This window comes from Eleginops maclovinus, chromosome 12 (assembly GCF_036324505.1).
Source record: "Eleginops maclovinus isolate JMC-PN-2008 ecotype Puerto Natales chromosome 12, JC_Emac_rtc_rv5, whole genome shotgun sequence".
In the NCBI taxonomy this organism is placed as follows: Eukaryota; Metazoa; Chordata; class Actinopteri; order Perciformes; family Eleginopidae; genus Eleginops; species Eleginops maclovinus.
Genome location: NC_086360.1, coordinates 13,570,695 through 13,593,002, shown reverse-complemented (window position 1 = coordinate 13,593,002; position 22,308 = coordinate 13,570,695). Strand labels below are relative to the sequence as shown.

The 22,308-nt window shown below is 38.4% G+C and overlaps 4 protein-coding genes across 5 annotated transcripts; all 4 read right to left on the bottom strand.

The window, feature by feature from the left end:
- Positions 1–25: 25 nt before the first annotated feature.
- slc35d2 (solute carrier family 35 member D2) lies at positions 26–4,337 on the bottom strand. 2 transcript variants are annotated; one of them, XM_063898376.1, is made up of 12 exons: positions 4,090–4,337; positions 3,553–3,586; positions 3,290–3,376; positions 3,152–3,219; positions 2,985–3,056; positions 2,780–2,848; positions 2,578–2,680; positions 1,649–1,741; positions 1,472–1,539; positions 1,240–1,318; positions 701–783; positions 26–256 (listed from the first exon to the last, which is right to left on the bottom strand). In XM_063898376.1, the coding sequence occupies exons 1-12, from the start codon at positions 4,215–4,217 to the stop codon at positions 124–126; spliced, it is 1,017 nt and encodes a 338-aa protein (XP_063754446.1). In that variant the 5' UTR covers positions 4,218–4,337; the 3' UTR covers positions 26–123. The 2 variants fall into 2 exon arrangements, with proteins under 2 accessions (XP_063754446.1, XP_063754447.1); XM_063898377.1 differs by having other exon boundaries at positions 701–749.
- A 4,767-nt stretch (positions 4,338–9,104) lies between these two features.
- ccl27a (chemokine (C-C motif) ligand 27a) lies at positions 9,105–10,527 on the bottom strand. The gene is made up of 3 exons (XM_063897713.1): positions 10,449–10,527; positions 9,733–9,850; positions 9,105–9,629 (listed from the first exon to the last, which is right to left on the bottom strand). The coding sequence occupies exons 1-3, from the start codon at positions 10,510–10,512 to the stop codon at positions 9,524–9,526; spliced, it is 288 nt and encodes a 95-aa protein (XP_063753783.1). The 5' UTR covers positions 10,513–10,527; the 3' UTR covers positions 9,105–9,523.
- Positions 10,528–12,577: 2,050 nt separating this feature from the next.
- On the bottom strand, positions 12,578–14,402 carry avp (arginine vasopressin). Its single transcript, XM_063897634.1, has 3 exons — positions 14,205–14,402; positions 13,289–13,493; positions 12,578–13,185 (listed from the first exon to the last, which is right to left on the bottom strand). The coding sequence occupies exons 1-3, from the start codon at positions 14,322–14,324 to the stop codon at positions 13,049–13,051; spliced, it is 462 nt and encodes a 153-aa protein (XP_063753704.1). The 5' UTR covers positions 14,325–14,402; the 3' UTR covers positions 12,578–13,048.
- Positions 14,403–15,611: 1,209 nt separating this feature from the next.
- On the bottom strand, positions 15,612–21,958 carry ubox5 (U-box domain containing 5). The gene is made up of 8 exons (XM_063898227.1): positions 21,705–21,958; positions 20,632–20,695; positions 19,248–19,349; positions 18,171–18,913; positions 17,448–18,064; positions 17,175–17,354; positions 16,194–16,463; positions 15,612–15,919 (listed from the first exon to the last, which is right to left on the bottom strand). Exons 2-7 carry the CDS (start codon positions 20,683–20,685, stop codon positions 16,243–16,245), a joined length of 1,917 nt encoding a protein of 638 aa, XP_063754297.1. The 5' UTR covers positions 20,686–20,695; positions 21,705–21,958; the 3' UTR covers positions 15,612–15,919; positions 16,194–16,242.
- Between the last annotated feature and the right edge of the window lie 350 nt (positions 21,959–22,308).

The window sequence follows — 22,308 nt, the reverse complement described above, 5'->3', positions numbered from 1 at the left end:
TAAAATGAGACTCCAGTCCACAAAATTAAATTCATTGGTTTTAATTCAAAATAACAGATACTATGATGCTCCAATATGGAGTACAGGAATGCCACCAGGTGGCGAAACTAAAATACTGTCCCTTTAGATTATAGCGTCCTTCAGGGTTGAATCTTCTGTGATGTGAATCTTCAGCACTTGTGCTCCTCCTGCATAATTTATTTTAGGTGATTTCTGATTAAAGGTGAAATACGAGTACACTAGTCCACCTGACATACTGCAAAACAAAAATTGAAAGCAGTTCATTGTTAAGCCAGGGAAAAAACTCATGTTTGATCATGTGGTCACATCAAAGTCATCCGACAACTTTCGGTTGTAGTCAGGTATAATTTAGAATGACATTAAACAAAATGTGTTGATTACAAAGTTATCAACAACACCAGTAATTATAAAAACACCAGAATAACACTTAACTACACTTGTTACGCATTTTATTTTTTTACATTATAGCGGAAGAGAATTATAAGATTAACGAACATTTGAGGAGACAAGATTGTGAAAATATAACCTAACTTTGCGCAGCATCATCTATTGAACCCTGATACTTATTATGTAAAGTCCTGAGCCCCAGATTAAGATCCATTGTGATTAAAGACCTATAACAATCGTGAAAATACATTACAATTAATCTTGTCAAATTTGATAAATCTTATACACTTACCAAATGCTGAGGCCTAGGAAGTTGGTCCAAGAGAAGAGGTAGTCTCCACCTACAAAGATGCCAATATAGGCAACTGCAACGTTCTTAAGACAGTTACAACAGTAATGCCAGTTAGTGATGACCTCATTTGAATATAGACTGATGAAAAATGTGAAACACAAACACAGTTGACTCCACCAAGGGGGGGTTTTCTGACCTTCATAGTTTTCTGTTTTTTACTAAGTAGAACATTTCAAAACTTTGAGTGGAAAGATAGGTCAATAGGACATAGGTCATGCCATCAGCTGAACATTAACTCACGAGTTTTAGGTACAGATACTTAACTTTCAATATTGTAAGATAGGCCATTTCGAACATGGTCACTGTTTTATGATTGATTTAACACTATGTCTATCCTAATATAGAGCCAAGAACCATGTAGGTTGGAACTTTAAGCATTTTCCATGATTAGAATAATGAATTTCAAGGGTTGGGATACCTTGGTGGAGATATGTCTGATTTCTAGTCTAAAAAGAAGGTTATTATCAGTGTGTTCTTACCTTTATTGCCCCCACTACTGTCGTTGTAAGAGCAGAGTTATAATAGCTGCACAAGACTATGGAATACATCAGCACAAACCTGAGGAAACAAAACTGTTTAATAAAACTGGGGGGCCTGAGGGAGTAATGATAGAGCTTCAGAAGTACGATTTTAAAAACATTCAATTTTTTTGTAGAGTTGAAAGTACAATCGCAGTAATTAAGCAGTTTGAATTAGATTTTAGTGACATACCCCATGGAGCAAGACAAGAGGAAACAAAAAACAAAAGTGGAATCGACCCAGTCCTGAAATGTGATTGCCTATGGAGCACAGCATATAAAAGAAGGTTATGCAGGAAAACAAACAAACATACAGTTTTGAGCACAAACAGTAATGAAGAATAAACAGTTTCATAATTACTGTACGTACCTTGTGTAAATCTCCGGTAAACATACTTGCCAAAAGAGTGGGGATTATGATGAAAAGTGCATTGTAGAATAAGAGACCATGCTTCCCGAGGCCCTAAAAAAAAGACAAAAACATTAGCTATAAGGTGACCCAAATCAAATATACACGGATAATTTGTGGAGATACTTGTAAAATAAAAAGCAGACCTAAATGGTTTTACTTTTATATTTGGAAATTGTTAGTCTTAGACGTATAATACAAATGAAATCAAACAATTAATCACAAAGAATTAACTGACCAAGAAAACTCTAAACGAAATAAGTCCGATTCCTCTTCGTTCTTTGGCAGGACAGCTATGAAGCAACATTTCCTAATACTGTATAACTTGACATAAAAAGGCAGTTTCTACACCTATACAGACATTAAGCTGTTGGGAAACTACAAGTTAAATACAGCATGAATGAAAGACGCAAGTTAAAAGGGAGGCTTGGATTGATCTGGGATTGATCTCAGAGTCAAAAGGCTAGAGACTAAAGCTAATACAATTTGAACATCTAGAAGAGGTGAAGGAATTGAACGCCACAAGAGTGTGAGTTAAGGTTAAGGTTGATCTGGACAGTATGGTAGCAGAAGCTATAAGCGCCAATAATATGGTAGTCAGCATTATTCACTGGAGATTTGTTACTTCAGACAAGGAAGAATGAAGTAACTAGCCTAAAAGAAAGAAGAGAAGTGATTATCTTCTTTATTAATCTGGTAAAAGAAGATGCTTTTTCTAAAGACATCCAGATGAAATAACGCTCCAAAAAGAAAACGCCCTGGAAAAGCAGGTAACACCAGTTGAAGCTTTCTAGGACAAGGACAATATCCTCAGGGTTTAAAAGAACCCACCTGTGTGTGTCCAGCTGTGTAAAGAAAGACCAACATACAGAATGTGCAGCTAGTGTTACCTCGGTGCCCAATTTCTTCTTGGTGTACACACCGCTGGCTGCAGTAAAGGCATCATTGAGCAGGATAAAAGTATAGCCCTCCACATCGAAGGCTAGGTCAAAACTAGAGGAGAGCAGAGGAGGTATGGAAAGTACATGTGTTAGCGGTTAAGGGATCTGAAAACACTTCTAAAAAAATTAATTCACAAAATAAAATCTATACCTTGCAGCAACTATGGCACCGAAGAATATGGCTAAAACACTGTACACAAGGCTTTTAGGAAAGGTTTTTCTGAAATGAAAAAAAGGAACACTCAAACATTCAGATCAAAGCCAGAAACTCTTGTTTAAAACTTGATATATAAACCTCTTCATGTAAGTGGGCTCATAATACATAATGTGCTACACACTGCAGAGATATGTCTTACTTTAGTAAATATACTTCCAAGATCATTGTCATCAATATGGTGAACTTCCGTAACACTGTAAACATGGGTAAACTGTAAAAGCACAAAACACGTTCAGGAAAAACCACAAGAATGAGCACCGTAACACTTAAGGACTACCTACTCGGCTACAGCCAAAAAGGTTTAACCTGAGTTTTTGGGTGCTTGCCAGTCCTGTTATGTGGTTCCCAACATACAGCAAAGGAAGAGGGAAAATCTGACAAGAAATTAAAGGAGTTCTTTAGTTTGAAAACAAATGCAATCAAAAATATAAGAGAAATGCTTACTTTAAAGAGAATACTCCTGTCAAAATCTTGAAACTGGACTTTTTTTCTCATTTTGGCAGCATATAGGACAACGAGAGTGACGATCATCTGAAAGGACAAAACTGACCATGAAGCAGGAAGTGTGTGTGTGTGTGTGTGTGTGTGTGTGTGTGTGTGTGTGTGTGTGTGTGTGTGTGTGTGTGTGTGTGTGTGTGTGTGTGTGTGTGTGTGTGTGTGTGTGTGTGTGTGCAAAAAAACAGAAACATCCACACTGGACCACTTACCTGGCCAATTCCCAGAAACATGTAGGATGGGAACCTGCAAATCCAACACAAAAAAATGGCAGACTGTGGTATTGCATAATGAATCATTTAGTGTTATTATAAGCTTCCTTTGAGTGTGAGCTTTCTCTATTGTTATTGCTATGAATGAAGGAGAAAGGTGCGTACATTTTTTACCGCACAACATTTATCGTGTTGTTCGGTTACTTTGAAAAGGCTATTCATATTCAACTGATAGATCAACACTTTTCATAAACTACGGAGCAGATAATGGTATGGTTAAATAAACTCAACCTTAACCAGCTTCAATATTAAAGGGACGTTAACGCGAACATAATTATAGTAATTGAATAATTATTATTGCACATGCTTTTGGCACCTAAAGTTCGGTTTATTTTGGAAACGGTTGAATGCATGAAATTGACTTTTAACAGAATACGCCCTTATTACACTGTTTATATTGCTATTGCTCTATAAACAGTGTAATAAGTTTATCCACCTAAAAGAGCTGGCAGCATGACACAGCGCCACATAGCCTACCTGAAGCTCGTCAGCACGGTTTTATTGACCACCGTAATGAGGAACGAGCTGCCGGCGTAAAACAAGGCAGAATAAAGCTTTAGCAGTCCGGAGTGTTCAACAGTTGGTTGACCGGCGTTTGCAGACATCGTAAGAAACAATAAATACACCTGTTACAGTTGTTACGTTTTTCTAAAGCTGAGTAATTCCTGGTTTAGTGGTGGGAGGTTCAAGCCAAGGGACCTTACCTGCAGGCAAGGAGGAGTGTGTCAATCCCTGCTGCAACAGGAAGTCAACTCAACTTTATTTGCACAGGACCTGGCATACAACTGCTTCACAGAGTGAGAGTTAAACAGCATAGACAAAAATAAATAATAACATGTTAGAAATAAATAAAATGGACTACAATAATTAAAACAAGGGATTCTGATGAGAATCAATGATTATGATTTAAATACAAGGCAATGAATGAAATAGCAGCTTTAGTTAAAGGCTCTACTAAAATCTACTACTCTACTCTTTGTGTTTTTGTTACTAAAGTTACATATAAGCTAACAACTAAAGCCCATTTATTTGCAGGTTTTTGACAGTCATCTCTGATTCATTTTAAATATTCATTTTATAAATAAAAGTAACATTCCTGTTTTTTGATTTTGTACCCAAACTAACAAATGGGAAATGGTATCACCTGAGCTTTACTGGTAGCTTGTTTGTCTAATGTCCAGCCAACAAATACAAACATGCCCTGCCCTGTTTTAGTTGTTATTGACACAAAGCCAGGTTCCACCAGTGCAGGACAGTAAGTGTGAGCTAGCTTTGATAACGTGTATACGTTTCTTTCACAATTTGTTTTCAAGTTAATATAGTAGGCACTGCAGTAATGACACATGAGACACAACCAACCGAAAAAGTAACCTAAATGTGCATCATGTAGCCAAATATACAGGGGGTCTGCATGTTAAACAAACCTCATAAAAACTGATATTTTGTTCTAAAAAGAAAAGAAGATCAACACTATGGACAGAAAATAACATCTAACTATTACAGTGCTAACTTTTACATACTGTTCATTGTAATACAGCAGCCATTAATGCTCATCTGTAGACTGCAGTGCTGTCTGATCATTCTATAGACTAAAAGTCAACATTGCGCTCCAGGAGCCAGGAAAAAGACAAAGCTATTTCTGTGATAAGCCTACACTGCTAGCTAAGGCTGCACCCATAAATCTGCTGTTTGAAACACAAACCACCGTATTTAAATGAATGCAGCAGTCACACCACAGATTTCCTTATGATGCTGCTAATAGATCTGTCAAAAAAAGTTGCACTGAGATTTGAGATTATTGAGAAATAGCTAAAGAAAAAAGTTTTTAAATGTGGCAACCATTCTGCTAAAATGTGCTGATTATGATGTTTTTTTTACGAGATATTCATGGACTGATGTTTCGTAACAAGTTATTTTTTAACAAATCAAACTGGATCATGTACAATTTGAGGCGTGTTTCCTGAGTGAAACTCTTTGAGGAGGATTACTAATTTTTAGGGCCATGTTGAGTTGCCTGTGTAAATGCACCGCACCAGCACACACTAGACACTATGGTAAAACTCACTTAGGCAAACCTGAGGAATCTGCAGGAGAGATTATTTTACAATAATATGTCAATAAAAAAAAATCACTGGTTGTTGTTATGCAGTAAATAACACAAGTCATGCCAGTAGAGGGTGATATTGCATCAGACTTGACGATCATAATCTCTTCACACTATGAAAGAAAAAACATCTTTATGACAGGTAATCACAGGCACACCTTCTCCTTCAGCTTTACTTTGAATTTTTGTTAGATTTGTTATGCTCTTTAATATTCACACTTGCTTAGAGCTATAAAGCATTTGTATTCTTGTTTATCACCACACATTAAATCGCCCTTTTTTTCTAGTTGTCCAGCAGTGGCTCAGTCAGTAGGGGCTTGGACTGGGAATCATAGGGTCGACGGTTCAAGTCCCGAACAGACTTGAAATATGGAAAGTGGACTGCTACTTGGAGAGGACCCAGTTCACCTCCTAGGCCCTGCTGTGGTGCCCCCTCCCCATTGCTCCCCGGGCGCTGCACAACAGCTGCCCACTGCTCCTAGTACTAGGATGGGTTAAATGCAGAGGACCAATTTCACTGCTTTGCTGTGTGCATGTATGTGACTAATAAAGAGGGTTTCATCCTCCGATTCTATCTAGTTGCATCAACAAAAAGGATCCTTCTTCCTTCAGCTTTTCAAAGTATTGCGGTTGGAGCACAGCTGAACCTTTTAAAAAGTTTAAATGCTGATGAATCAGTGTCTGGAGATTTAAAATCACAGATGAAGTTGTTGGCAAGCGTTTAACAGAAGACGGCTGTGACATGTTTTTGTTTGTGTTACAGAAACTTGTGCTGTGGCCCAATCTGACACCATTATGTTTGTTTTCTTAATAGCAATTAAACAAGTTGGATTTGGAAAGTGGCAAAAGCAAAGTGAAGTGGTTAATAGTGAATGTCTTTACATCAAGGTTTTTTGACAACGTGCACTGAAGACTCAAGTAGACAAATATAATAAAGAATTACCGCTCGTTTGAGAATGGAAAGATTCGAAGGGGGATTTTCAGTCATTAGCTGGAGGGGATTTTTTCCATTTGGAAAGGATGAGTTATTGACAGTCAAAACAGCCTGAGGACTTGGATCTTAGCCTGATGGATAGTTTCATGTCGTGGCCTGTGAGTGAAGTAATTAACCTGTGGATGACTGTTCACCAATTTATTTTGTCATGTCATCAACAGTACACATCTACAGTGTATTTCAACTCACTTTTACATTGCAACATTTCTATTTCCATCACTGTAGTAGAAGAAGGACGCAGAATAGGGACTTAAATCAACTTGGAATACTACAGATACTGCCTTGGGTTGAAAGTGCTTCAAATTGAGGGCCTGCCTACATTTTTTTAATATGAGTTCCTATTGCCCACAAATTAAGAAAAACAGGGTGCTCATTTGTTTTGGATTGAATGTTACATGAAACAGAATATGAAAAGCAGCATCAGCAACTCATAGCTACTCACTTTGTTTGACAGCTAACTTTTTGTAAAGGTACATTTAAGAGAGATGATTTGAATGAGAAGAATAATTCATTAACACTATTATTCAGTATGATAAAAGTGTTGGTAGAGGGATAACAAACACTTTGAATTGAATGTACTACCAACCATCTAGTATTTTTTTAATGATATTTATTAAAGTAATCTATGAATATAATAAATCTGAGTAAAAGTAAAATGCCTTTCCCTTTTTTTAAATTAACAATGCCGGATGTGATCTTTCAAACCTTTAAAAGGAAACTAAAACTACATTTACAGTTGTACAACAGAGAGTTTTTAAAAGGACAGAATAAAAGAAAAATGTTCCAATTAAAAAGACATACTTTAAATTACAAAGAAATTGACATCAATAATGTAGGCTACTTGGTGACAGTGACAATAGCACATGTGATTAGGTGCTTTCCCATCTAAGTCTGGGTTTTTTTTGAGAAAAATCACTCACTTTGGAATGAGACCTAATAAATCAAATATATGAGAAACTCTCCCGAGTGTTTTTAAGCCCTCTCTGTAGCAGCTTGTCTCTGTGGGGTTAGTTATGACAAAGGGGGGATTGAGTCTGGATTCTAATCATGAGAGGACAAGGTGGAACACGGAAAGTTCAATTGACGTTGAGAAAGATCTGGAGTTACCAAGGTTAACCTTTAGTATTTATAGATTCCACAGATATAGAGTTTCAATCTGTGGTTCCAGAGTGTTCTCATGTGTCTTCCAGTGTGTGATGTGAGAACATTAGATGTGTGAATCTATATATGGTGAATCGTTGTACCTTTAATCTAAATGTATTTTTTACATGTCTATTCTATGCTATTTCCCGGTTTTTATTTGTATTTATTTTTTATGTCTTTAACTGCTAACTGTATTCTTTTTATATGTGATATGCATTTTCTGTGACATGTCGTGTGTGAAGCACTTTGAACTGCATTTATTGTATGAAAGGTGCTATACAAATAAAGACTATTATTATATCAAATACAAATCCATTTTCAGTACTAACATTATAGTCATGAGTGCTTCTGAAGCCTAAGAATTGTTTGACAATTGGAGGACTTGATAATGGCCTCATCACACAAACGCCATCACCAAAACCACTCGACAGCATCTTTCTGCAGGCTGCGGAGTGTTCAACATGGACTCCAGGATACTCTGCAACTTCTACAGGTGCACCATAGAGAGAATCCTGAACGGCTGGATCACAGCCTGGTATGGCAGTCAACCGTCAGACTCTACAGAGGGTGGTGAAAACTGCACAGCACATCACCAGGACAGAGCTGCTATCCATGGGGGACCTCTACACCCAGCGGCTCAGGAAGAAAGCGCACAGGATTATCAAAGACTCCCATCACCCCCGCAAGAAACTGTTCTGTCTGCTGCCGTCTGGCAGGAGGTACCTCAGCGTCAATAAGCAGTATTTTCACTGTAAAATATTGAATTTGACATTCTGTTCTTGTATATCTTATTTAAATGACATGTCTATAGACTCCCACATTTACTTGATCACTAACAACATCCACAGCAACATTTAGCTTATTGTATTTACTTATTTTCCTGACATGTACAGTATATAGTTAACTTCATCTGCATGCAGATTGTTCTGCAACATAATCTGCACTACTTTATTCTAATCTATTTTACTCTGTTTCTTCTTACACAATTTATATTTTGTAAACTGTTTTAAGTCCTATATTTATATTATGTTGGAGGAGCTTGTGACTTAAGATTGTCATTGCCATAACTACACTGTAGCTACTGTGCAAAATAAAGACTTTGAATCTAAATTCTTTTTAAATAGTCGCCCTCCCTCCAAATTGTGCTTTCTTAATATAGCCAAAAACCTTACGTACATTATTATGACCATATCTTTTTTTAAATAAACGATCACTACAATTACACCTGAAAGCACAAACACAAATACAACATAAAAGGAAAAGCATTTATTAAATCACATTTTACAGTGATTTTCTTAATGCAATTGTTTTACGATACAAAATATAAATGCAATGACAAAGGTGGAATTCAGATTATTAAACAAATCAAAAAAAACGTAACATGTGAAAACACAGAAGCATTAGCAAAGACATATACCTCAATTATTAAAAGTAAATTACTTAAAAGTTTGAATGCTTCACATATGGTGTGGTTTTAGAATCAGATTTTATGTAAAATCCAATTCTGAAAAAGAATATCTACTAAATACATGAAGTTGATTCAAGAGTAATTTGGTCATTTGTACCTCTAAAAGTACCCCTAAGTGATCATAACCAATAAAGAAAGAGACAACCGTAAGGGCTTATGTATCACACCAAATGTAGAAACACAACATAGACACATTTGTTTTTCAGGCTTTCTGTCTGCTCCGCTTCATCCTGACCTGCAGCGCCACCAGGGCTCTCTTCAGTTTTGGATGAGCACATATGGGCTTCCTCATATCCTTAACATGCAGTCTGTGGATCCGCAAGAAAAATATGTTTCAGGGTTAGATAATAGCAAATATTAACAATTTGATAACCATAATAATTCAGCCTATTGTTGATGTTCACCACTTACATCAGTGCAGGGATGTCACAGGGGCCGTTGCTCTGTTGTACACTCCATCTCTGAACCCTCACCAGCACTCGGACGGGAATTTTGATTTTTGTTGAGATGCAACATTTTGGAATGCCAGCTGCAATGTGGGATTAACATCCATTGAAAGGATGTTTCAACAAAAATAAAGGTCATCAAATATGTTTATTTTATCTCTGCTATCAGTGCCATGCTATCGAGTTACATTATTTGAGAAATATTATTAGGTACTTTAAATGTTCAAGTGTTAACCAAAAGATACACTTTTAACTGTTATCTGTTGGCCTCAAGTTACATTTGGCCTTTAAACAAGAGATAACCCACACATCTTATTTAAAAAAAGAGCAGGAGAAAAGGTAACATGAGGTGCTTTAAGGGATAAAAAGCTTAGAAGCACAACACAGCTGAGGCATTTTGGTTTGTAAAAAACAGTAGTAGTTTATCTTTTCTCAAAAGCAGAAAGCAATATACATGTGTGGGTTAAACTTTAGGGTTAGTTGGGTTTTAAAGATAATAACCAATACAATTGAAAGAAATCTAAAGTTTGGAATGAAAAACAAAGAGAATGATTAAATCAATAAACAGCTGCATCCTGTTTATTATGCCCAATAATATAAACATCTCTCAGCATTTATATAACTTTACTTACATTTTTTAAATTGTCATAACATACATTGTCATAATAACGGGGTCCTTACCTTCAGTAGAGGTGATGGCTAGAGTGCACAGACAGACAATCGCAAACACAACTTTCAGATCCATGATGATGAGAAAACTGATGGGGTGAAAATCTATCCTTGCACTTAAATACTTGTGCTGAACACACACGCAGCATGTGCACACTCACACACACACACACACACACACACACACACACACACACACACACACACACACACACACACACACACACACACACACACACACACACACACACACACACACACACACACACACACACACACACACACACACACACACACACACACACACTTATAAATACAGGTAATACATGCCCAAGTCTACCACCATCTTTTTTTTAATGCACCGATAGTTATTAAACTACAGTTGGTTTAAAGTCTTTGTGAAAACCTTACTTTCGTTTTGAACAAGACTCTTTGTGTAGCAGATTTAGTAGTAAAGGTATGCACCACTCAGACAGGCTCTGACAGGTTTAATAACCACTCTTTAAACAGGACTTTTTTTTGATTGACAGATGCTGAATGAAGGCTTAGATAATGCCACACCCAAAGTCAGAAAAAATGGGTTATAGTTTAAACAACTGAGATCAAAGGGAATTTAACTGAGATCAATTGTCAACCACAGAGTCGAAAAGAAACAAACGGTATATATTTAACAGTATATCTGAAGACTTAAGACAAATTAGTACATGTGATGAGTGCATGGCTTTGATACAATGTTCTGATGTTGAACAATTAATGATCATGGAAAATATCCTACAAGCAGAAGACATCAGCAAAAAAGCCGCTGAGCAAACACTGGCACTGCTTTTAGTGTGTCAATTAGGAAGACTCTTCCTCTGTTGATGGGGCCTCACCTTCGACTTCCGTGCAAAGAGAAGGACTCATAAATAAGTTACCAAAGATGGCAAATACATTTTGTTTTTTTCATCTGTTGTGCAATTCACCTGAGGGTGCAAAACAGACAATATAATTATCGGGGGGTGGAATCAAACTGTTCCCTCTGGGAATTACTGGTAGCAACAACGAATGACGGTTAGCAGATTAACTACTTGTGTATTTGGGAAACTTGTCAAAACCAACAAAGAAAACCAGTGTTTGCACGAGTATTGGTTTGTATTTTAATGTGGAGAATACAACAATAAATACCTAAACCTTAAAATCACAAGACTTATTTTTCCCACTCCTATCTGAGACAGTTTGACACGAATGTAGTTTAGTTTCTGACACGTTCTTTTTCTTCTTCTGGAAATGAAATCTAAAAGATTTGTTCTGTTTTTTTAGAAAAAGTCACTGTAGTCTTTGTTGACTACATTGCTGCATCCCATCCGCTTCTGCTCTGCACTGATTAAAAAAATATTGAGTAATGTTAAATAAATAACTTTAATGCATATAGCTCTGTGTGGCCTCCCTCTTTGTTGTTTGTAATAAAAAATGAAGTTGTGCAGAACCTTACCATTACACAGCCAATGAGAACTATCATTTAGGGCTCATGACTCTATTGTTTTATTTATTTTTTGGGCAACCAGTGCTTAATATAGTGACAGTGCAGGTCAGAAACAAGGAGAGAGAGTGGAAGACGTGCGGCAAAGGGACCCAGGCCGGATTCGAACCCGGGTCCACCGCATGGGGATCAAACCCCAGTATATGGCCGCCCATGACTCCTTTTGAAGTGAGCTTTTAGTCAATTAGTTTGAGGAATCCATGGCACTGTTTGATTATAATCATTCATATCAATCTTTTCATTTTACATTTTAGCTTGCTGTAAATAGTCACACCTAAAATGACTGTGACCTGGGGGGAAAAAACAAGTGACTTTCATAATGTGGACAGGTTCAACCAACTGATACGGATTTACAACATCTTTGGAGTTTTCTATTTTGGGTAGTTAATAGTTCCTTTCTCACACACACACACACACACACACACACACACACACACACACACACACACACACACACACACACACACACACACACACACACACACACACACACACACACACACACACACACACACACACACACACACACACACACACACAATATTAGTCATAGTCTTTAAAGGTGTAATTATGTTAAACTTGTGAATAACGACGACAGACAGCAGGAGTTTTTTGGCAGTGATAGATTCTGTATTGTCTCATTTTCAATTTACAATAATATTTCTACTACACAAGAAGTAACTGCTTGAGCTGTCTTACATGGATGTCAGATCTGTAACTTATATACAGGGGTTTTCTGCTGTAATTCACTTATTTGAAATGGAGATCTGAGGTGTGTTACATCCTCTTATATAGAATACAATTTGTTTACAGTATGTGCATCAGTATATACATTTCTAAGGGTGGAACAAACAATACAATATCATGATTCCTCTTCTCCAAAATCTTGATGAAAAATGGCTCATTACTAAATATAAAGATGGTTCTTCTATGGCCCTGTCTACAGATACAGAACAGCAGAAGGGGTTAAGAGAGAACAAAGTTTGACTTGGCATTTTATTGACTCATGGTTTACACCTCAAGGCTTGTAGTGGAACAGGGATGATCCTGTTTCGCCTCCTGGCCCTGAGAGGAGCCTCCACTGACAGCAGTGTCAGTACTCAGTCTGTCCTCTGGCAGCAACATGCAGAAGACGCAGCAGAAGTTCTGCAGGTGAGCTCAATGAAGAGCCGTGGGCTTGGTCTGGGGCCTCGTTATCCCCCAGACAGTCAGGGTCCACCGCACAGCTCTCTGAGAGGAAGGAGAGGACATTGTTTAAGCTGTGCCCATAGGCCAAATTCATCTCAGAGTTAGTAACTTGTCTAAACACGACGAATAGTAAACCAGACTGTACCTGAGTCACAACACAGTCCTGAAGCAGCGCAGCGTCCTCCCTCAGATCCACAGTGTCTCCCTCCCGCCTGGCAGGGGGTGAGCAGGTAGTTTTCCTCAACACAGTGAGCTGTCTCTGGGGACCCCAGCAGGCAGCCGAGGCCCTCCCCGCAGCAGATGCTGGGGCCAAAGCAGCGGCCCCTGTCTCCGGGGCCACAAGACATGCACTGGAGGAGAATTTGGACAATTTAAGCATTAATAATAAAGTGTTATAAATCAATTGTGTTCGAAACAGTGTAACACTTATTAAGCATTGCAATTACTTTTGATATTTTCTAATGTAAATAATTAAAACACTTGTTAAGGGCATGTGCTTAGCCAAAAAGCTGATTCTTAAAAAACTGTTGCATTATTCTGTTGCACATTTATGTCACTATAGTATTTGCTAGGGAAACGTTTTTATTACTAATGTTTGGATATCAACTTGCTTGTATATACAAGAAAATACAGAATAAAAACTATACAAAAACACTTCAAATGCATCATGATGGATGTTGTTTCTACAATAAATACACTTATAATAAATGTGTTTATCTAAGTTAGCTCCTGAAATTTTTCAAATAAAAGGTCTGTTTTTGCTATATTTCAAATTGTTTTACGTTAGTTATCCTGCCAGATTTGATTGATTTCTTCTTAAAGTAAAAGGGGCTTTGTTTTTCTCTAAACATTTAAATCCCAAACCTTTAAATTAATATCAAATATGATCTCATAAAATTCTTGCAAATTAAACAATTTCTTATTTTAAATTCTCGTTACATATTTTACTTCCCTTACTTGGGGGACATTTTAAACCAAAAGAGCATCAAAAGCTTTAAAAAAATAAATCTGAGAAAGTCACGGATAATAACCAAGAAGTCAAAAACAGTGAGGGTCCTAACCTGTCTGTTGCCCATCTCGGCCAGAGATCGCTTCCCTCCTCGGGGGCAGTTCTGGATGTAGCAGGCGGATGAGAGGGCGAGAAGTCCCATGACGCACAGGGGGAACAAGGAGTGAGGCATCGCTGCTGGTCAAGGAAGAGCGCCGCGCACCTGACTGAGCTCCGCCTGGGAGATGTGTAGCTGATACCCCGATACATTGCTCACTTTATAAGCGGATGGACATGAACTGACAAAGCGATTGACACTCATATCTGACGTCAGTGTCGTGCTGTATACCTCTCCGCATGCACGAGCACCCGAAGGCCACCTGGCTGCGTGCGTGTGCTCAAGAGGTCGCAGCAGATATGGCTCTGCATCAGATGAGTGCCATCTAACAAATCTACAAGAGACAACAATACTGACAACACAAGATGCCTTTTCTGTATTCAAGACTGCGCCACACTTATTTAGAACAACTTTTCTGAATAATCTTAGCCTACGCGGATGGCACACACTGAAAATGGCAGAACATGAACGTCTAATTAGACTTGTGAACAACTAATTAGATTTACTGCAATAAGCACCATGATTTGGTACATTTCATGATGATCATGCACAATTCAGCTTATCCACCGTTTATCACTTAATACATTTTCTTCCTTTTGCTACATGAAGGGTATGGTTCTTTTATCATGACAACCTCGAGGTCACACAGATTATCCTGCTGCTAAAATTTCAAACAATTAATGAGCACAACACGATTAGCATTTCAAATAAACATAACTATCTGAAGTTCATTATTCCGTTCAGTGTCTTGTTGCATGCTTTGGATTCTTACTCCCCGATTAGCTGCTGTGATGCAGAATGCTAAGTGGAAAACAGGATCATCGGTTCGAGGGTGTGTTTACTTTTGTTTATTACATTTCTCACATAGAAAAACAAGCTCATCAGTTAATTACAAAAGTAAAAGGCAGTAGTTAATACCACTCCACATATCTTTTAAAGTACTGATACCTACCACTTGTATCTGATACGTTGAAGATTATGCTTGTTTTTTAACTTGCAGAACAACTGATTCCAGCTTTTACTTTAACTGAGCGGATACAGGATCATGACCTTGGTTAAGCTTAATGTTGTCAGGGTAACCAGCATAGAAATATTGCCACTTGTGGATGCAAAGCCCAATAAATGCAGTTTTTCCTGACTCTGTCCATTTAACCCTTTTGTGAATGCAATACAAACTCATAAGAGGTAATTACTTGGGCAAGGACACTGGAGGATATGTAGCTTCTCCTAACGTTGCACCTGAAAAGGAAAAATGTGGAAAAAACTAGAGCCATAATCTAATTGGAGTTAGAGCCATTCAGTGGACACTTTAATGACAACAACTTTGAAGAAATGTATTTGAACAAATCCAATACCAAGAAGTAATTAACATTTTCTGCTTTATTTTCTTTTTAGACAAGAACTCATGTACTAGAGCTAAGGCAACGTAAAATGGTGAACAGAGTGAAGGAAAGAGGGGAAGGTTGAGCAAGATGCGGTGTGATCCTCCATAATGGCCACACAGCCTTGGCTAGATATGAATTCACGTTCATTCTTCTGGCCTCTTGCTCCCAATACTTTTGTCCCAAAACGTTTTTCTTTGTGCATTCTCAACACATCTGCACGCCCAGGCTCTGTACAAGGTCTGCACAACCAAGGCTTCAACGACACTTCAACCCTGGATGAAAAGGCTAAGACAGGGAGGGAGGGGGGGGAGAACAAGTTTCTCAAAGCATTCTTTTGCTGCACATTCTTGTAAAGGTCATTGCTTTCAGTGATGTTCTTTCTAAGCTGGGGACAAAAATACAAAGTTGATTTTGTGATGTGGCAGATTCAAGAAAGTTTAAACAGATTTGAAAAACTCAGGAGTGAATACAGGGTCTGTTGCTCCCAGCTGTGAATGCTTTTCAGTTTAACATGTTTGAAATATGAAACACTTAATCTCAGTTATAACGCTGGTTTCACCTTCAGAACATCCTCTTCATTGTGTTGATTTGCCTTTATACGTCATCTGTTAGTGATGCACGCGTATGACCTCACTACGTGGGGTAGGGCTTTGGCAAGCCGGACACAAGACGTGAGTGGCAGTTAACATGGTGACAGAGCTTGGTGGTTGCGATTCCCTCCGCAGGCAGGAATGGCAGAGCAAGTGGCTGCAGGTTAGACGGTAGATGGAGGGCGCAGATTTGGAGTAGACAGAGACCGAACAGGAACATGCAGAGCAGGTCTTCTCACCTGGCAAACAAAGGAAAATTAAGCAAGCATACAATTGATTAATATTGGTTTAACATCAGAGATCAGGACATTCAAACACAACAACACATTTAGAAACCTACACTAACAACAGTGTTGTGTAGACACCAGACACCGGAGCAAATTCCTTGTATGTGTAAATGTACCTGGCAATAAACTGGATTCTGATGTACACTAGAATGTCTTTCATCTTTCACTTGTTTTTGTGAAAATTAAAAAGAATAAAAATGTGTTCTGGTCACACTAATGTATGTCCAGTATCATGTTGGAGTCAAAAACACATATTAAAACATATTAAAGGGATATTTTTGATGTCTGACAAATCCTCTAGTCTATTTCGTCAGCTTGTCATGAGAGGCAGCATCAATGAGCTATGACAGAACCCTTGTGCTGACCATGCAAGAGTGTGATAAGACCCAAAACAGCTCTGCATTAACAGGATGCAAGGGTGGGTTGTTGCTTCAGTTGTTCAAGACATCCAGCAAGTTCAGTTTGTAGAAAAATGTGTCTAAAGGTTAATGAAAAACACTCCACAGTAGTCTTGTGTTATGGCAAAAGTTGAGCATATTTTATTTTTGTGGAGGAACCCTGTTTTAAAAAAAACATTTCAGTGGGTACAATCTGGTGACACTAAACAGATTTTAGTTTGAGTGTTTCCTTAAGTGTTTGAAAATAGACTTCTCTAAATCCTACCTGGTGGGATGCTTGAGGTGCCTGCAGTCTGACACTGCTGTGATGTGGTCACTGGTTCAGAATCAGGTGTAACCTGTTTCTGCTGAGTCAGGTTTGAGGTGAAGGAGGGTCTTCCCTGCAGGGCGGAGAAGAGTGCCTCATCCAGGCTGGCTGACAAACGCTGCTCATGAGAGCTGGAAACTGATGTAGTATCATGAAGGAGTAAATGTCAATAAGGCAGCAGGATAAACACAGTAGTCACATTTTTTTTTAAACAAAACATATTTCACTCACCGGAAACTAAATTATGTCTTGGTCTTTTTGTCTGCTGTAGGAGTTGCTTGTAAGATGTCAAACCTTCTGTTGATTCTTTGAAAATTCCACCTACATTTCGTTTCTTACTTCTCTCAGATTTCCCCTCTGTGGTAAGAGTCTGGGTGTGATACCCATTATCTGATGAATGACTTAACCCAGTGTCTTCCACTTGTGTAGACCTATTTATGTTTCTGGTGTAAGCATTATCGTGGAAAGCAGTGTTGTTTGTTGAGCTGTCACTGAGACTTTGAGAGTCCCGGGATTGTCCTTCAGCCTTGGAGTCTAAAAGTCTTGAGGCCTGTGGATTCTCTCCCTCCCCTTTTCTCCCCAACATCCCCTCGCTCCTCATCATACCGTTCTGCAGGAGGAAGTGGTCAATGCGGCTTTTCAGTTGGGGGTTAGGAAGAGGCTGGGAGGTGGAAGTAAACGGGACGCCGGTGAAGGGGTCGTTTGGGGGTCTACCCCAAGTGGCTTCCCTCTTCTGGTGCTCCTCCAGCGTGCTGTGGTCAACCGACACGCCACTGGGCAGCAACATGGGCAGCATCATTACCTCCTGGGTTATCCGATCATGGAACTCTTCTGGGATGGAAAGATTGCTGGGGTCAGAAAAAAAGCTGATTTATTTTTTATTTATTATTATTATGAGCTCTATTACGTCTACAACAAGAAGCAAATAAAAAGAAATATAAATTGTACACATGCCTTTGAGGTGTAGCTGCTTGCACTAGTGGTTTCATCTGGCTGACAGAAGGTGTAAAGAACGCAGTTCTTGGCAACTGTCTTTGGCTCTCCTCATGGACTTTTTTAATTCTCTCCACTTCTTCTGGTTGACAGCAGCGAGCAGGTTGTCCCCACACAGCCAAAGTCTTGAGCCCCATAGCAGATGCCGAACCTCCAAATGGCAAAGTCACGCGAAGTTGTGTCACAGCGCCTAATGAGAGCAGACCCCGACTCCACAGCTCTTCTTGGCGACTGTTTGCAGGTTGTGGGGGGAGTGAGGAGAGGAACGGGTGCCGGGGCCTGAAATTTGAACGTGTGAAACAGACTTTGGTTTCCTCCCTAAGTTCGCAGCGGCCTATTAGTTTAAACTCTAGTTCAGGATTAGTGGACTCAGTGTTTGACTTGAACGTGTCGTTTCTTTGTTGAGGCTCATCTGGAGCCTCTCCACACCAGTGCTGGGCCTGCAGTCTCCACTGGTGTCCATTATTCTGGTGAGATGTACTTCCATGTTCCTGTTGTTTTTCTCTGCTCTGTCTCTGGTCCTTTACATGCATTTGTTTCTGCTGAACCCGTTTGTGGCTTTGGTCCAAATTCTGTGTGTGTGGCAAATCAGAGCTGGTGCTGATCTCCAGTCTCTTGCAGGCTTTTCCTCGGTCCATACCCCAGGGCCAAAGTTCCACATCCACCCTGTAGAGCTCCACTTGGAAGCCAAACTTCAGCGTCACCTGAGAGGAAAAAGAAAAATATAGAAATCAATATTAGAGATTAATTTACGCGACAGATCCTACCCACTTTCGTAAATATCAAGATGCTAAAATAACATATAGTATGGATGCTGTTTGATTAAATAAGCTAATGCATTCTGCCATAAGAGTGCTCATGCTTTAGGCTTGTAACTTGAATATAAGTTGATATTTTTAGGACTGAATGCCATTAGTTTGCAGGACAACCTAAGACAGAAGCCACTTCTGAGAGACACTGATTACTTATCATTGCTCAAAACCTGCTATCTAACATCCGGAAAGAAATAAAACCTCTACTCAAGTACGACAACCTTACCTGTACAGGTGGTCGTAGGAAGTACTCCAGCTTGAAGCCCTGCCTCCGGAGAGCAGGGTCGGCTGACACGAGGTTTGTGACATCATAGCCATCTGCACACAGCTGCAGTTGAATAATAAATGACTTTAAATGAGTGTATGGCAAACCTGAAGTGCTTGTCTAATAAACTTGTTTTACTACAAACTGTTCATGTTGGGCATCTTGTTTCTTTACAATTCTGGAAATCCTTTCAAGTTTCAGCAGCTTTTCACATAGGAAATGTGGCTGAGAAGAAAACATTGAAGTGAGACTAAACCATATAAATGATGTGCGATATAAAACATCACATGGAAGGAGAGGTGACAATGTAAAAGATGTTGGTGGGTAAAAGAACAACTTCCCTCCCGAGTGTGGGACAATGTGCAGTCATCATCAGATTACAAAATACAAATAAGAAGAACATAACAAGGTCAGCTGTGATTCACTCTCCCACACACCACTTTGTCCCTCTGCTTCTATTTTCACATCTATGTCCTCTTCCTTCTTCCTTTGCAGAATTGTGTCTGTCTACTTTGATTCTTCCTGTAAACAAATTGGAAGCGTTCTTTTAAATTTTTTTTAAAAAAGCCGAAGCGAATGTCACTATAATAATCAGGGTCTTTTGCTTTTCTTCTCTATTAGGTAATTGCAAGTAGTGGCTAACACTACTACTACTGCATGTCAACTGGAAGTAGCAGCAATCTTCTACCAAAAAACAAAAACAGGAAGGTATCATATATTGGGGCTGTACCAATTGTCTTTTCTTTTTTATATATATTTGAATCTTGAATTATGGTTTTGGAATAAGGCTTCCAGTGTCCACACCTTTTTATGATTTCATCAACCAAAAAAAAAATCCTTAAACTAAATCCTGAATTTGAATAAAGCCATTAATTGGATTAAAAAAGTTAGACTGTTTTTGTTGAAAGTAATTCGTCAGTGTGTCTCCCTTTGTGTGCAGCAACCTACCGTTTTTCAAAGGTATGGAAAATGTTGTTTTTGAAAGTGTCAATGCCCAGAAAATATGTATGAAGCAAAACATTGTGTTGAATAAATAAAATAAGAGTTCATTGTGAAAATCTACCTTATTGTGATTTTTGTTTTACTTTTTTTACTTCGCAAGACCCTGGAGTCATTACAAATGTTTGGATCAAAAGAGTCTGTAATGTAATGCAAATAGTAGCCTTGTTTTTACCTGCAACTTTGCAAAAATACCAGTTTTGAATGTTGATTTAAAATTCTAATGTAAAAGTCATGATGAGGCTTCAAAGCTTTGACCTTTCCTGAAAGGCCCTATATTTAATGTATTTATTAAAACTAACCCAAAGAAGTTAAAGTAAAATGATGTACATGAAATGTGTTGTACCTTGTTGCAATGAACTGTCGCATAAAAGTGTGGCAGACAGAGATTCACAACCATATTGTCCAACCTGTGAAGACACAAATCGATTTACAGCCGTACATGTTTCCTTGCGTCACAAACAATACAATTTATAGGTCAAGGCAAAATTAGGCATTCATATAAGAACTTTCTTATATGATACACACGCGCGCGCGCGCACACACACACGTTCACAACTCTGCCCTGAATTGTTTGAAGATAATCACTTTTTTGTATTTACACCTTTTAGCTCACAACACCTTTGACCTCATGAAAAAACGAACTTTAAGAAATGACTCACCTTTCATAAACAATTATGAACACTGAGTTCAACAAGGTAAGCTCACGAAGTATTAGCGATGAACAAGGAGATAGTTACTTAAATAAGTGTTTGCCATCTGACTACTAACCCTAAATCTACAATTGTCTACACTAAATGATTAATTGATTAATAATACAAAATAGTAAAAACCTAACAAAAGTTAGACCAAAAGATAAACATGATTTAGCCACTCATACATCTTTGTTATAACTCTCTGTAATGAATAACAGTCAAAATGTCAATATTTTCAATGTTGAGAATGTAATGTTGATCCTTACGATATGATGTGCAATTGCATGTCAAACACTACCGAACTGGATCGCTTGCATTTCATCAAGCTAACTTCACAAAAAATGTATCTTCTGAAGGCTAGTTTTTTTTTCATCAAGCTAACCTTACTCCAACATTACAACTGTTAAGTTACATTTCACCAGATAAACTGATACCGACGAGACGAGATGTACGTTGTAATTAATCTTTCAGATACACTATCTGCCCTGATGTACGAGGATCTGTTCCTCATACAAAAATCATTAACATGTGTATTCTGAAAAATTAACGTGAAGCATCGAGCTAAAGTTAGCTTTGACAGTATGTTTGGTATGTTAACATACGCTAACAACAAACTTAACGTGAGCCAGCAATATGATGTACGGTAACATTGTTAACGCTGAGCCAATCAGACAATGAAAACACAACCAAGTAAAAAAAAAAAAAAAAGGCATACCAAGCTTACCTCGCTTTGTCGTTGGTGTTTTGGGGCTTTATTTGGCTCCTCTGGCCAACTTTAACAGGTTGCTAACATCTAAACATTAGCTAGCCTAGCCGACTCATCTAAGGAAGCCGATAAGGCACATGCCTTTCATTTGTAATTGCAAAATGTGTCGAGGGATTCTACAGGTAGGATAATAGGCTTAATAAATGTTTGTCCGCCGGTTTTTTGTGTGTTTATTAATTCAGTACAACCTTTACTGTGTAATAACGTCAACTCCGTGACCTTTTGTTATTATTTTTGTCTGTGTTCAGAGTCGTCTCCTCCTACACATATGTCAACAGGGTGATCACCTTTACAAGATGCTAACTAGCAGCTTGCAGCATTTCAAGGGCCTGCTAGTTTTCATTTCCTTTTGATAGTTTCAGTGTCCTGTTTCTCCATCCTAACGTCAGCTTTGAAGAAATTAAGACCACAATGGTCACTGAACTTCTTGGTTTGTGATTCCAAAAAACATTGCTCATATTACTTGCAATCTCTCCTTAGGCCTGCACAAGTAATGCAAAGTAAGTATAGTTTTGAGGTACACTACTTGAGTATTTTGATTTTATGCTACTTTAGTTTATAC